This window comes from Manis pentadactyla, chromosome X (assembly GCF_030020395.1).
Source record: "Manis pentadactyla isolate mManPen7 chromosome X, mManPen7.hap1, whole genome shotgun sequence".
Taxonomy (NCBI): Eukaryota; Metazoa; Chordata; class Mammalia; order Pholidota; family Manidae; genus Manis; species Manis pentadactyla.
Genome location: NC_080038.1, coordinates 103,169,720 through 103,184,677, shown reverse-complemented (window position 1 = coordinate 103,184,677; position 14,958 = coordinate 103,169,720). Strand labels below are relative to the sequence as shown.

Sequence of the window (14,958 nt, the reverse complement as noted above, 5' to 3'; positions counted from 1 at the left end):
TCTTAATCCTCTTGTAGTGACCTGGCACACCCACAGAAATGTAGAGAACAATTCTAAAACCAAAACAAAATGACAGGTATAAGATAGTTAAGGTTTTGTAAGTGAGGTGAATTAGATTTTGACTTGGAAGGAGATTGTGGGTGTGGACTATGACGGAGGCCAGAAGAGAACAGTCCAGATCTAGAGACAGTCGTGGAGGGCATGAAAACATTAACAAGCAAGTCATCCTGGGTCAGGGTGTGGTTGGTGGTGGTAGGGAGCCAGGAGTCAAGCCATGTTGGGAAGTGATGGGATATAAAGTTGGAAAACTGTGATTGCCCGGTTGTGTACCTGATCCCAAGACACCTTACTCCTGCCAAGCCCAGAGGCCCCAGATCCCCGGGCTGATGATGCTCAGTGGTAGCAGGTTTTATTTAGCACACTGGGTTGGACTCAGATAATTACTTAATTGATTTTGCTTAAAAATAGAGCTGGCAAAGAACGCCCACAGGATTTATTTTTGCTCTGGCTGCTTAATGAAGCCCTGGAACACAAAAGGAAAGGGATTATAGGACAGCCCGGACTCACCTGGGCCTGGACTTCCCAGGTCCCAACCAATGGTGAGGCTGTGATGGTCCACACTGGTGGTGAGGGTGGTAGTCGGGGGCGGGGGTGTTGTGATATCAGGTAGTTTTCTGAGCACAGCTTGAGTGGGAAGATCGATGTCTGTCTCTCCCAGACAAGAGCCTCACACCATGGCTGGTGTTCTCTCCAGGAGTGACACAAGTAACCCTGGGTGGGTCCTAGCTATTCCAGGGCACTTGCGTTGATTGGTCTGGAGTGAAGGCCTGACTCTGCCTGTGGCTACCTGAGACATGTGGAGTGGAGAGTCATGACAGAGGAAGGGGAGTGGGGGAGGGATAGGAGAGTTGAAACAGGAGGGGAAGGGGAGGGGTGGAAGGGAGGGAGGTCTTCCCTGGGTGGCCTGGCCTTGGATGATTAGTCTGTAATGCTGAGATGGGATAAGTTGTATCTGTACTTCCCAAATTCAAGTCACATTTCCTCTGGGTTTTCCAGGGCTCAGGACACAAACGTCTGCTTAGTGACTCAGACCTCAGGATCTGCGTCACCATAATCTGCAGGGACTCCATCCTGGTCCCTTTCCTCTCTGCTCACCAAACCCCACTTCTCTTCAACCTCTTCTGCCAGGACCGACATGGATCCCAACTACCAATTGCTCCAGTGGCTTACCCAGTGGGAACCTGTAGTCCCCTGGACTTCTCAGCCTTTCTCGAACAGGGATGGAGAGCCTGGGCTGAGTTTGGGGATTAGAGTCAGGGAAATGGAGATGGAAGACACCTGTCTTCTCTATCCCTTCTTCTGGGTGGCTCTGCCTCAAATAACTACAGAAGCTCCTGGCACCCTGCTGATTTCCCCACTCAGGCTGGGCTTGCTAGCTTCTCTCAACTGCAGCTGTACCTCAATGCAAACATGCTATGGGCCTCTTAAGAGACCAGCCACCAGCAGCCTGCAAAAGCACACAAGTACCTGTTAGCTTCAGCTGGCCCCACCCCACCCCGCTCCCATCCCCACTGGTTTGTCACCAACTTCTGCAGATTCCTGTGGGACTCTGGCCATAATCCATGACTGCTTAACACACATGGTTCTGCAGTCCACTCGCCTCTTCTCATTTACTTATCTGGAGCAGACAGCTCAGCTCATGTAAACCTACATGTGGATAAATTGAAGGTTCCTGTGGCCAGGATTCTCACCTGGACCTGGTTGGCTAGCTCGCTACACATGTATGGGAAATACGTTGTTATTGACTCCATATAAAGAGCTCGGCCCAGTGCTCTGGGTGATACAGTGGCATGGCTGCAAGGCTGCAGGAGAGCAAAGCAGAGGCTGGAGTGGTGGCAGCACCGAGAACAGAGGCCCAGAGGCAGAAACCAGCTTGCTGCATGCAGACTCACTCTGAGTGGGTGGGATTTTAGTGATTGACCTGTCACCATGGAAATAAAGTTGGGTATAACCCTTCACCCCAAGAATGTTCTACTGTCATTTCTTTGGTTACACTGAATCCATAGTGAACTTGTCCAGGGCTGAAACTCATCAGCAAGACACCACAGAACAGGGAGAAAGACTGCAGGCTGGCCATGACCCCCTACCCCCACAAATTGGTGGCTACATGTCATGGACTATCAAGCATCACCTGCTCCTCAAAACCATCCACCCAGCGGGGGATTCTACATTGTCTCAATCTGAACCACTTGTGCCCCCACCCCCAACATCATTAAGAGGTATCCAGTAGCAGGGACCAGGTGTTTATTTTGCATCCCTTGTGGTGCTGGGAACACAGCAGGTGCCTAATAAAAGTGTTCTGACATAATGTGAGTCTGTATGATTCCCCTGGGCTGCTTCATCCATCACTGCACAGTCTTCTCCAGTGGAGACGTGCAGCTGGAGGACCACTTCAATGTGAAGAGAGCTGCTTCACCAGCCGCTTTCTCTAATCTTCAGAAAACCACTACTTCCTTCCTGCTTCTATCAAGTAGTCAAAAGATGTTCATGGAGTGCTTTTTCTGAGTGTAAGATACTATGCTAGGGACAGAAATTTCTCTGAGCACCACGAGGAGCCCAAGTGAACTGATACATATTCCTTCTCCCCGTGACGCACTGGGTTTCTCTGGATGCCACACACTCTTCACTCACCACCCACCCAGCGCCCTGAGGTCCTCCTCGTCCAACTCCTTCTGAAAGCCATGCATTCTGCAGAGCAGCAGATGAGCAAGGGCTCCAGAGGGAGATGTCGCTGGCCAGGCCGATTCTGGCCCCGGACAGAGGAGAGGGAGCTGAAGCTGCACTTACTGCGTCTGTTTTTCCAACTGCCACCTGCTCAGAAAATCGGACCTTCACAGGATTGGATCTCAGCTTGGCCTTCTTTGCAGCGCTGATGAAGGCAGATTTGGGGGACTGGAAAAAGAACAGAGGGCTGGTGAGTTCTCCATCCCTGGGTAAAAACCTGACCTTAGCCACGTCAGAGTTAAGATGTCTCAGTTCAGGTACACTTTGCCTTACTGACCAGTAAGTCAATAAATATTGATTCCCTACTAGGTGCAAGGCAATGTGCTAAGCACTTCCTTGCATGATCGGTGTATTCTGAAAAAGCTGGGCATGAATCGAATTTGGGTAAATTGAATCCCATTACTAATGCTTTAGGTCTAGGGGAGTCTGCAAAAATTTGTTAGTAATATCATACACTGAATTTTTATATATTTGGTTTTCTTAATGTGAGATAAACCTAAACAGTGGTTTTCATTATATCTGAATATGATCATCTCAAAGGATTTATGGAAATTATCTTATTCATCTCACAGATATGCCCCACCCCTAGGAAGGAGGCTCATAGAAAATATTATTTTATGTGTGGGAGAAAGGAGGCCTAGCACTCCAAAATGATTTACCCACAGTTTCTACACTACTTGGGAACAGAGACACTGGGGATTTCACCCAGGTGTCCTAGCTTCCTAGGACAGTCCTGGGCTCCCTACTTTGTTCCTCCAGTTCTATAAGAAATGCCCAGAGAATTAGTTAGGCTCTCTAGTTCTTGAAAACTCCCCTACAAATTCAGCAGGATGCATGATTACCAAATGCTGGCAACTAAGTCTTTCCTGGGTGCTCCTTGAATTTGAAGAAATGCAGGAGTCCTGGTGAGGGACACCCTCATGTCTTCAGGGGCATTTGTTCATTCATATGACAAATTCAGGGAGGGCCCACTATGTGCCAGGCATTGTTCTAGGTGATGAGGGACTTGGCAGTGAACAAGACAGATGACACTCCCTGGCTTCAAGGAGTGCACATTCTAGCAGGGACAGACAGATAATAAACAAGTATATTTTAGGTAGCAAATGAGGACTAGGAAGACAAATTGAATAGGGTAAGGGGACGCAAGAGAACGAGTGAGCAAGGTTGGGAATGATAGGGGCATTATCTTAGGATGATCAGGGAAGACCTCTCTGAGGAGGTGGCATTTAAGCAGAGGCCTGAAGGAAGTGAGAGAGACAGCCATGATGGTATCTGGAGAAAGAGCCTCCCAGGCAGAAAGAACAAGAGGCTCTGAGGTGGGATAAGATCGAGTGCATGAGGAACAGTAAAGAAGCCCAATATGGCCAGAACAGAGAGTTTGAGGAGGAGTTCGAGTGGTCATGTTCAAAGCTGGGGGCTGGGTCACATAGGGTCTTGTAAACTTTGAATTGTACTCCACTGGGGAATGTTGAACAGACAAGGTATGACTTGCATTTTAAAAGGATGTCTCTGGCTGCTTGGTGGAAAAAAGTGAAGGAGGATGATAATTCTTCCAAGTGGTAAAGATACCTCAAGACGAATGCTGGGCATAGAAGCCACAGGGCATAAATCTGCAAAGAAAAGCTAACTTTTTCAAACAATATTGCTTTTCTCTCACTTACCAACTTTACATTTCCCTGTATGGCCCCGGAAGATGACTGGTTAGCCAGAGATGGGCAAGGGAGGAACAACCTAAGACAGGCACAGTCGTAGGGGGGCCATCAGGTGAGAAATTGGGGATCAACAGAGGTGAGGCTTAGAACCTCACCCCCCCGCTGTTTTGAGAGAAATCTTCTGCATCCATGGATGTTTTGTTGCCCTTGTCTAGCTCGGATTAACACTTAGTCTACAGGCACAGACCTGATCATCTACATTTGCCCTCTTACAGCACTAAACTATGTTTTCTACCTTTATCTTGCATCTACCTACCACTTCAGCATTTTATTAAAAATAAAAATAATAATAATAATAAGGGAGAAATGTGGGATTCACATATAAATCAAGTATAAAAATCAAATGAATAATCATATTTGACCTGATTGTTTATAGTTCATGATGCATGATCAAAACCAAAAGTTTCTGTGATATGACTGCCCTTGCACTGTTCACCATGTAAGAACTTATTCACTATGTAAGAACTTGTTCACCATGTAAGAACTTGTTTGTTATGCTTTAGAAGATTGGAGACTGTTGAGAATTAGGCTTGGGGTTGATTAATGATTGTGCATTGAGTCCCCTATACAGAATTTTATTGTTGTTAACAACCATATGATCAATAAATATGAGAGATGTCCTCTCAAAAAAAAAAAAAGTGAAGGAGGGTGACGGCCAAAGCAGGGAGCCCAGTTCAGAGTCTACTGCAGTAATACAGTTAAACTATGATAGAGCCTGGGGCTAGGATGGTAATAATGGAGACGATGAGAAGTGAGTGAATTCTGGGTATATTCTGAAGATAGAACCAAGACGGTATGTTGAAGGATTGGATGTGGGAGGTGAGAAAAAGAGAGGAGTCAAGAGAGGAAGAAGGGAATTGCCATTTACTGAGATGAGAAAGACTTGGACACTGCCTCACCAAAATCAGGTTTAGAACTCCTTCAAGCCACCACCCTCACCCATCTTCCCGTGGAGCATGCGAGTCTGACAATCAAGAATTCCTTTGTGTTAAGGACCTGAAGGTCTCTGCCAGCTGGGAAGGCAATGCATTAAGCTGTTTTCTGCCATTAACGCTGCAGTTGAGATTCATTTACTAGATCAGCCACAGGAGGGCAGGGCCCTAAGATCAGGCCACAGCAGAAACAAACGTCCTCATCAGGTCTTGGGCCCCTGTCCCAGCTGTGTTCTCTTCCATAGCCAGCAATCTCATTCCCCAAACGAAAGCAGATGGCAGAAAGCCACCTGCTTAACCCGAGTCTAGCAGAACTTCAGGCAGCAGGTGTCGGTCCTGGCTGCATGGCAGAAACACTGGAGTTACTCTTAAAGATTCCAGTACCCAGGTCCCACCCCAGACCAATTTCATTGAATTTCTGGGGATGGGACCCAGGTATCAGTATTTCCTTAAGCTTCTGATGATTTCCAAATGCAGCTAAGATTGGGAACCACTGAGTTATAGGAACTATAGATGTCTCATCCTGTGCCATGGGGACAGTTTGTTGGCAGCAGATGACATAGCACAACAAAATCCAGGGTTGGAGATCGTTGCAAAAAGTGATTACAGTATTGATTGTTCATGGGAGTAGAAATGCCTTTGTGTATTGCATAACTTGGTGCACAGATCGTGGGCAGGGGCTGCAGGCTGCAGCAGGAGCAAAATGAAAGGGCAGGACAGAAAGATCTATAGCTACATTCAGGCTTGACTCCATCCCCACAGTGGTCCAAATTTCCATCTGAGGTGCCACAGACCTGAGACAGGTGAAATCTTCATTCTACCTGACAGTCACTCTCTTCTTTCTCTGTGATCATCTGTCATTTGAGGCCCCCATGCACAGTATGACATGAGGCATTTCTAGAGACCTGAATGGGCCATGCAGTCTACCCTTCATTTTTACATGTGAAACAGAGGCCCAGGAAGAGGATATGATTTACTCCGAGTATCAGAATAATTTGGTACCAAAGCTGAACCTAGAACCCAGACTTCTTGAGTCTTAAATTGGTGATTGTGCCCCACAGCAGGCTGAAGCTGGAAGCGTACTCCTGATCTTCCACTGGTTCTGGTTCAAATGGATTTGAACATATGAAGAACCCCAACTAGTATCCTTTTATGTTTTCACCTATAGGGAGTGGCAGCCTCCTTGCTATCCCTACCAACGGTCCAAGATTAGATCCTGTGCTAGAGATACCATTACAAACAAAAGATTCTGATATTTATAGAAGCAAAACTATGAAGGAGAAAGTGGAATTGCCAATATTTTCAGGGACTAAAATAGCTTGTTTGTACCTCATTACTCTTTGACCCCTGTCCCATTGGTCGCTAAGATTCTATCCTATTCTTGTCTTCAGCCTGGACTGCTAATGGGGACTCACTCACTGACATCACTCTTTGCTACATGTCACAGAGTCACGTCTAGCCTTAGGCTTTGATGCAGGTGACGCCTGCCTTGCAGTGTGAGACAAAGGGCTCCCAAACGCTGTTCAGTACCAAAGCGTCTTTAAAGCTCTGCTATGGGGCCTGAACTTCTTAGTACTAGGGCCACTCATGTGAATTAAAATACTGAGAATTGGGAAGGCCCTGGTTAAATAAGAATGTGGTACCAAGGAGGAGTAATGAACACAATTTAGGGGTCAGCAGACTACAGGCCTGCATGGGCCAAATCCTGCTTACCACCTGTTTTTGTAAATAAAGCTTTATTGGAACACAGCCATGATCTTCAGTTATGTATTATCTATGGTTGCTTTGCAGTGTCACGTATAGCTTACAGAGCTTAAAATATTTACCAAATAGTGCTTTAGAGAAAAAGTTTGCAGACTCCTGCACTAGCTCATCAACATGCACTCATGCACTGTTTCTAAAACTTCCCTGTTGATAAGAATCACTGGGGAGTGCTTGTTAAAACACAGAATTCTAGGCCCGCACCAGGCTTAAAAAGTCAGAATCTCTGGGAGGGTAGGGCCCAGGAATTGAAATGCTCTAACCCATTAAGCATAGACTAATCTGCTGCAACATCTGAACTCTTCACTGACTGTAAGCAGCTCTAAGTCTTATTTTGCAACAGGCACCCTTGCTGGCTAAAATGAATTTTGGTTTGAAACACTGGACTAGAATTGCTAAGTACCTCCGGGGCCAACACAAGCCCCTTGAAGCAAATATGAAGCCAATAGCTCAGTGGAATAAGCAATAGAAGAGATAGTCTGTCTCTCCCTTGGGACTGAATCCAGCAGCTGGTGATTCTTTGACCATTTTTTAATTTGGTGGCTTTATTAGTACAGATTCTAGAGTTGTGTTCACCTGCATCTTGGCCAAAGTCAGGTATATGGCTAAACATTTTAGTGCAAGATAGGGGCCCACTTTGATTACTCTGAAGGGATTTTCAGAGGACAGAGCCCAGGTTCCTGAAGCTCTCAGGGCCTCCTGATGCTTCTTTCTGCTGGCTCACTGTCTCTGACACCTGAGCCTATTTATATGCAATTCCCACAGCCACCACTGTGGAAACCTAGGACCATGGATCGCCTTGCTGGTTTCCCCAGACCATTGATAAGGGACCCAGGGGGCCATTCTTCCTGCACTCAGGACTGCCTAGAGGTGAACATGGCCTCTCCCCAGTCTTCAAGGGTCTGTGCAAGCCACACATGGCCCTCATTCTCCATCTGTGGCCCATTGAGTGGTTCTGCCTATAGTTCCCTGGACACACTGGGTTCTTCCTACTTCTGTGCCCACCTCATACTATCTCTTCACCATCCCCAGGGCCCCCAGGGTCCCTTTTGCTCAGCTAGATGCCATCTCTAAAACTCAGCCTAAATTCCACCTTGGGTCCTGAACTCTTCCCCAAATTCCTCCATTCTCCTCCCTGGACTGTCTATAGTACTCCTTGTTCATCTACATTGCCATCACTCATCTCCCCAACCAGACTGTCAAAGAAATGACATTTTATATGACTATGTCTCCCCCTAGCACCAAGCACAGAGTTGGCACAGAATAAAAGATAGCAGTTGATTGCTAAGATTAATAACGAATTAGTTCATCAATTTAGCAAATATGGTTTGAGTACGTACCATCTGCCAAGCACTGTACCTCAAGAAGCTCTGTGGAAAACCAGTTCTTCTGCAGTGGTTCCCATTATTTTGGCTTTTTTTCTGTGCAAGTGGCTCCAAGCAGAGGGGATTCAGGTTGAGTACAGGCTAAGTTTTCAGAACCAGAAAATTACTGTTTCATTTGAAGACTGCTTGCTTTATCAGGACCATTTTAGGTCACAACCAAGTACTTTATTTTAAAATATTTATCGAGGACATACTATGTGCCAACGTCTAAGGATGATACCAAGATTAATATATTCAGTCAATCACAGGGAATAGTCACTCAAAGATTAAGGAACACCCTTAAGTATATATAGGCTTAATAAATAACTGTGCAGTATGGTTTGAAGGGCTCTAGGAAAGGGCCCCTATGATACCCCCAAATAACCCCAGTGGTCTGCTCTAGAAAAGGACCCCTGTGATACCCCCAAAATAACCCCAACGGTCTGCCATGGTAAGAGTTACTCCAATAAAAGGGAAGTGTCATCTGAAAGAGACTGCATATCAGACCTATAGTTCTTGATAGGTATGTTGGCTACAAAAGAATCATTTGGGGAGCCTTTTCAAAAGACAGATACCTGGGCGCCATCCCCAGAGGTTCTAATTCAACTGGTCAGGGCTAGAGCCTGAGTATCAATATTTCTAACAGCTTCTCAGGTAGCTCTAATGTATGGCTAGGGTTGAGAACCACTGCATTAGACCATTGTCAGCCACGGAATGCAGAGGCTGGAAGGAGCAATAGAGATGGTCTGGTTCAGTGTTTCCCAAATCTTACTGACCATCAGAATCACCTGTGACTCTTACTAAAAATAAAATTTCCTGGGCCACATCGTGGACCTATCAGGAAATTGTCTTCTGGAAGAAGTGGTAATCAAGCCTGAACATAACAAGAGCTTGGTAAGAGGCAGTAGTCCCCATGTAACTGTGAGATGCCAAGTGCTTGCTATGGGCACAGTATACTATGTTCTGTGATGTAGGGGCTATAACACTGAACATATGCTGGGGGTGGGGGGTCATCAAGAAGCTTTCACTATAGCTTGAAAGAGAAAATTCTCTTTGTCAGTGGATTCTAGTTAATCACGGTAGTTATGTTCTAGAAAGTCACCTCCAACACCACAGAATTAATGAATACTGAACAGTTGCTCCTGGGGGAAATACGTGTCTCACATAGATTATAATCTTAAATTCTACAAACAACTCATCCTGGTAGAGTCTACTTCATTTCACCAGGAGAAAATGAGGTTCTGAAGTGCTAAGTGACTTGCCAGAGGCCACCCCACTAACAGATTACAGAGTTGGGACTGAAACCCCATCCAACTGTCCCCAGAGCTGGAGCGTCTTACACTCCACTTCACTGCCCGCTACTGTCTCCATCCTCTGGACTTCCCTGTGTGACAGCTGAAGTGAGAAGGCAGAGTGTTGCCTAGTTGGACCTCAACTGGAAACATGTGCACTGGGAGACTCAAAATTTTCATACTCTGCACATGTCCACGAGTGGCAAGGCGCTTTGAGTATTGAGTTTAGGGCTACAGATAAATTTTAGAGATTAGGTGAATTTGCAAATATAGAATCTGATAATAATTAGGATTGACTGTACATGTATGCAAGGCTGACATTCAGTTGGGATACACTGGTATGGCCATACCTGTTGTAAAACAGAGGGATTCTTTCACAGTGATTGGTAAGTAGCCACTGCCCTCAGCTTCCTGGGTGCCACTGACCTCTCCCCTGGGACCTCTTTACAAGTGATCAACTGAAGGATTAATGCCTGGCACAGTTAGGAAGCCTCCAAGACTGCTCCAGTACCTAAGGCTGGCTTACATTCTGATCGGATGACCCCTACTGTACAGGTTGTTAGTAATTTTGCCTGTCACCCCTGTGTGCATGTGCTAACCCACTTCCATGCTGCATGGGTTTAGAAAACACAAGGCCCAAGAACTAGAATTTAAGCTCTGTGAAGGTAGGAACCATGTGTGTCCCATGTGGTGCTATATTCCCAGCCTAGAAGGGCACCTAGAATAGTAAGTATTCAATAAATGTTAAATGAATGAATGAATTAGAAACTGTCATTGAGGTCAGTTAGGCAAAGGTGTTTGGAAGACACGAGTCTCAAGCCAGGTCTTAAGGGGAACAGACATGTATTAAAAGACATGTGGACTAGTACAAGGACAGAAGTCCTCAGGGCAGCAACAACTAAGATATATATACAAGGAGGAGAAGGAAAGCAGCCTGGCCATAGCAAAGAGGCCATAGGATGGGATTGGAACTAGGGAGCAAAGGAGTGTTGGGGGCACTGGGATGACTGTTTAGGGATGGAGGGAGTGTTAGGCTCTTCATGCTGCCCACTGGAGTTGAGTTTAGTTGAGGTTGCTGTGATGGCTAGAACCTGGGGTTTCCTTCATTTCTTCTCCAAGTATTTACGGAGGGCCTATGCTATGCCACGTGGATGCCAAGTCCTGGGGATAGAGCAGTGAACAAAACCCAGCCTCTACCCTCGCAGTGTTGACATTCTAATGAGGAAGACAGATAACAAATATATAGGAACGTAATATTTCATGGGAATGTAAAATGATACAACCACTCTGGAAAACAGTCTGGCAGTTTCTTAATAAACTAAACATATACCCAATATATAACCCAGCAACAGCACTGTGGGCATATGTCCTAGATAAACGAAAACTTGTGCTCACAAAACACCTGCACATGAATGTTTACATGCTTCATTCATACTAGCCCCAAACTGGAAACAACCCAGCTGTCTTTTATTGAGTGGATGACTACACAACCTGCGGCTCCTCCAGAGCATGGACTACCGCGGACTACTAACTCAGCCGTAACAAGGAAGTTACTGGTACAGGCAACAACTCAGATGGCACTCAAGGACATTATGCTGTGTGAAAGAAGCCAGCCCCAAAGGTTACACGCTGTGTTATTTCATTTATGTGATCTTCTTGACATGATAACATTATAAAAATGGAGAACAGATTAGTGGTTGACAGCATCTGGGGTTGGGAGGAGGTGGGTGTGGCTATACAAGGGCAACATGAGGGGTCCTTTTAGTGACAGGACTGTTCAGTATCTTGCCTGTGTTGGTGGATACACAAACCCACACATGTGCCAGATGGACACTGAGCCATACACACACACTGTATTGATGTCAATGCCCTGGTTTTGACTGGTATTATAGTGATGTAACCATTGGGAGAAACTGGGTCAAGGGTACACAGAGATGTCTGCACTAGTTTTGTAACTTCCTATGAAGCCACAATTATTTCCAAATAAAAACTTTAAAAAACACAATACTTCAGCTCTGATGGAAATATTAAGCAGTATCATGAGATAGTGACAGGTGGATGCTTTCTTAGAAAGGGTAGTCAAGGAAGGCTTCTACAAGGAGGTAACATTTGAAGAGACCTGACTAACAGAGTAACCCACGATGGGTCTCTGATCAGAGTGGTAAAATATAACCACACAACCAGCATGTTTTTAGGGGACTCCTGGTGGCCATTTTCATGACAGGAGATTGGGGTGTGGGGACTGACTACCCACTGCCCACTAGGCAACTGCACATGTGCAGGAAGGTGGGGAGGGAGAGGCCTATTGGTAACACCCACTGAAGGATGGGGCTTGCCTGCCCAGAGATAGAGGAGAACTGCAATTGAGAAAAGTCTGTTTGCCAGGGAGATGTAGGTGTGTGTGTGTAAGCCCATGCTTTGCACCTGTGCACTGTTCTTGGCTTTGCACAAAAACATTGTCTCTCTCTGGAAAATTCTTCCATGTCTGCCTGGAAAATCCTGCTCTATCCCTTAAGGTTCAGCTCAGGTGCATCCGCCTCCATGAAGCCTCCCCTGATATCATGTCCCCCATCCCCAGAAGATGTGACCTCTCTTGTGGCTATGGGATGGGAGTGGGACATCAGTGCTGGGGTGCACGGGAGTGTTAGGAACACTGGGAAGAGACCACCAGGCCAGAGGAGGAAGGAGGGCTCTGAGTTTTGCACATGGAAGTTTTGCACCTGCGTTTGTGCATTTAAGAACACTCTGAGGATGTAACCTAGTAATGGACACTGGGCCTTCTGAATCCAACCCTTGAGGAGAGGGGCCTGGGGATTTTTACTTTTAATAAATAGTCCTGTGATTATCATCATCAGGTAAGTTTGGCAAACACTGTTCCAGTGTAAACCCTTCAATTTACAGATGAGGAAACAGATTCAGAAAAGGGAACTGACTCACCCAAGGTCACACAGCCAGTTAGTTGTTGCACCAGGACAGAGATGAGGTGAACCTGCTTGTCCAACTGTACCTCCCTAGCAACTTTATATTATATACAGTGCTGGGCATCATGTATTGTAGGCCATTTAGTAAATACCTGTATGAGTGAATGAGTAAGACTAGCACCCACCATCCACAATGACTTTATGGGAGTTGGACACGGGACAGGTACATTTCGGTGGGAAACAGCAAAAAAGAGGCAGAAAATGTCTGGAACTGGGGCAGTGGGATAAAGCAGAGGGGACAGGGCAGAACACAGCCCTGTACAGCCCTTCAGAATCCTCAAGCCTTCAACGCGAGAGTCGACAAGATGTTCAGAACTATGTTTTAAGTGCACTCCTAGATCTTTGGCTCACAACATGTGGGTCCGAGTCTCCCACCCGCCTTCACTGTAGTCTTCCAATATAGGATCCTCTTGTCTCAGTAGGAGGAAGGGTGGATGGATGGCAAAGAGGCTCACTCACCTGATGAGTGTGCAGAACTGTAAGAACGATGAATTCCTTAGCGCTCCTACAGAGAGAAGAGGGAACAGGAGAGTAGTGTATCATGCACTAGGTATTCATCTAGGACAAGATTTTCCCCTGGGCTGCATTCAGGTATATGGATTAGGACAGAGGGCAATCCGAGTATCTGCATGGCTGCCTTGCCTCCCATCAGTTATGGCGGCTGACATAAACCATCTTCACAGGTTCACACAGGCATCTGAAGATGGTGTCACCATTATCTCTGGAGCTATCATTTTTCAGGTCTTCTTTTTATATTTCTTCTCACATTCTCTTGTAGGAGTCCCCAAACCTTAGGAGCAATTTTATCTGTAGACTAGAAAATTCTCAAGGAAAACTGAAGGCCTGAATTATGAAACTCAAAGGGCACACAGTCAGAGTCCTGGGAACCATGTACCATGATTATTGGCAATTTGATATTTAAGCAAGAGGAGAAATTCAAAGGAAAAACCCAAAGGAGGTCATTTGGTTATCATGACTCATGCTCAGCAGATTTGTTTTAACTGAAGGACCAAAAAATGAGAGCCAGGGAGCAACAGACGGAAGCCAGGACTCTCCAGATAGCAAATATTCAAAAGGATGAAGAATTTGAAACTCTTCTGGCAAGAATTATGCCAATGATCAAACAGGCTGTGAGGTACAAAAATTGTCTCCCAGGAATACATGATCCTTTAAAAGAACTGAAAGAAATGGAAAGAGTTTGACTTGAAGGAGCTTCCTCTCTCTTTGCTGACCTTTTTCAAATGTTTCTGGGAACAAAGGTATTCAAGAAGCAGAGTCAAGATGGATGCCCTTGGCTCTGGGTATTCAAGACAGGCCAAGGCCCCGTGCTCAAGGACTTGGAACATTTCCCATATTCATGAGGCAAAGTCTAGGAACGAACCAGCTTCCGGGTCTGGAAAGCTGCTGGGAGAAGGAAGGAGTTGCATTCCAGGTCGGCTTATGTGACTTGCCTGCCCCAGCCCCTGCCGCATCGCCCCATTTCGCGTAGAACAAAGCCAAAGTCCTTCCAGTGGCTACAGCTCTCCACTTCCTTACCCCACTCCACATGCTGGCTTCTCCCCTGTTCCCCAAACTTACCAGACACACTCCTGCCTTAGGGCCTTTGCACTGGCTCTTCTTTCCCCAACACCGTCACCTCCTTCAAGTCTTTCTCCAGATGTCACTTTCTCAGTGAGGCCAACACTGCCATGCTATTTAAAGTTACACTCCACACCCTAAGCCCAGCTCTCCTGATTCTATTTATCCCAATTCACTTTCTATCCTTGAATAACATTCATCAACTTCTTGTATACTGTACACTTACTTGGTTATCGTGTTTATCATTTATCGTGTGTCTCTTTCCACTAGTAAACCCCAATGGGCAGGGATTTCTGTCTGTCTTATTCACTGCTGTATATTCAGTGCCTGGAATAGTGCCTGGTGCACAGTAGATACTCAATAATAAATATTCACTGAACGAACGAATGAATGATCTACTAGGGCCTGCAGTTATCAAATTAGTGAGCCCTGTCTTGATCTTGGATGAGCTCTGGACTCCCTCACAAAATTCAGCTTCCTTGTTCTAGGGTGCAAATATACCCATTAGAAGCAAAGCAAGAGACTTCTGAGGGATCCAGGCTGAAAGAACTCCA

The 14,958-nt window shown here is 45.9% G+C and overlaps 1 protein-coding gene across 9 annotated transcripts in view; it reads right to left on the bottom strand.

Moving 5' to 3' along the window:
- FRMPD3 (FERM and PDZ domain containing 3) overlaps positions 1-14,958 on the bottom strand; it is a 124,399-nt gene that overhangs the window by 38,320 nt on the left and 71,121 nt on the right. For 6 of the 9 annotated variants that reach the window (XM_036924969.2, XM_057495322.1, XM_057495324.1 and 3 more), the window contains 2 exons: positions 13,286-13,331; positions 2,848-2,952 (listed from right to left, as the gene is read on the bottom strand). In XM_036924969.2, the coding sequence (XP_036780864.2) occupies positions 2,848-2,952; positions 13,286-13,331 (151 nt within the window). The remainder of the gene's footprint in view (positions 1-2,847; positions 2,953-13,285; positions 13,332-14,958) is intronic. The other 3 variants (XM_036924974.2, XM_036924973.2, XM_036924972.2) reach the window with 1 other exon arrangement.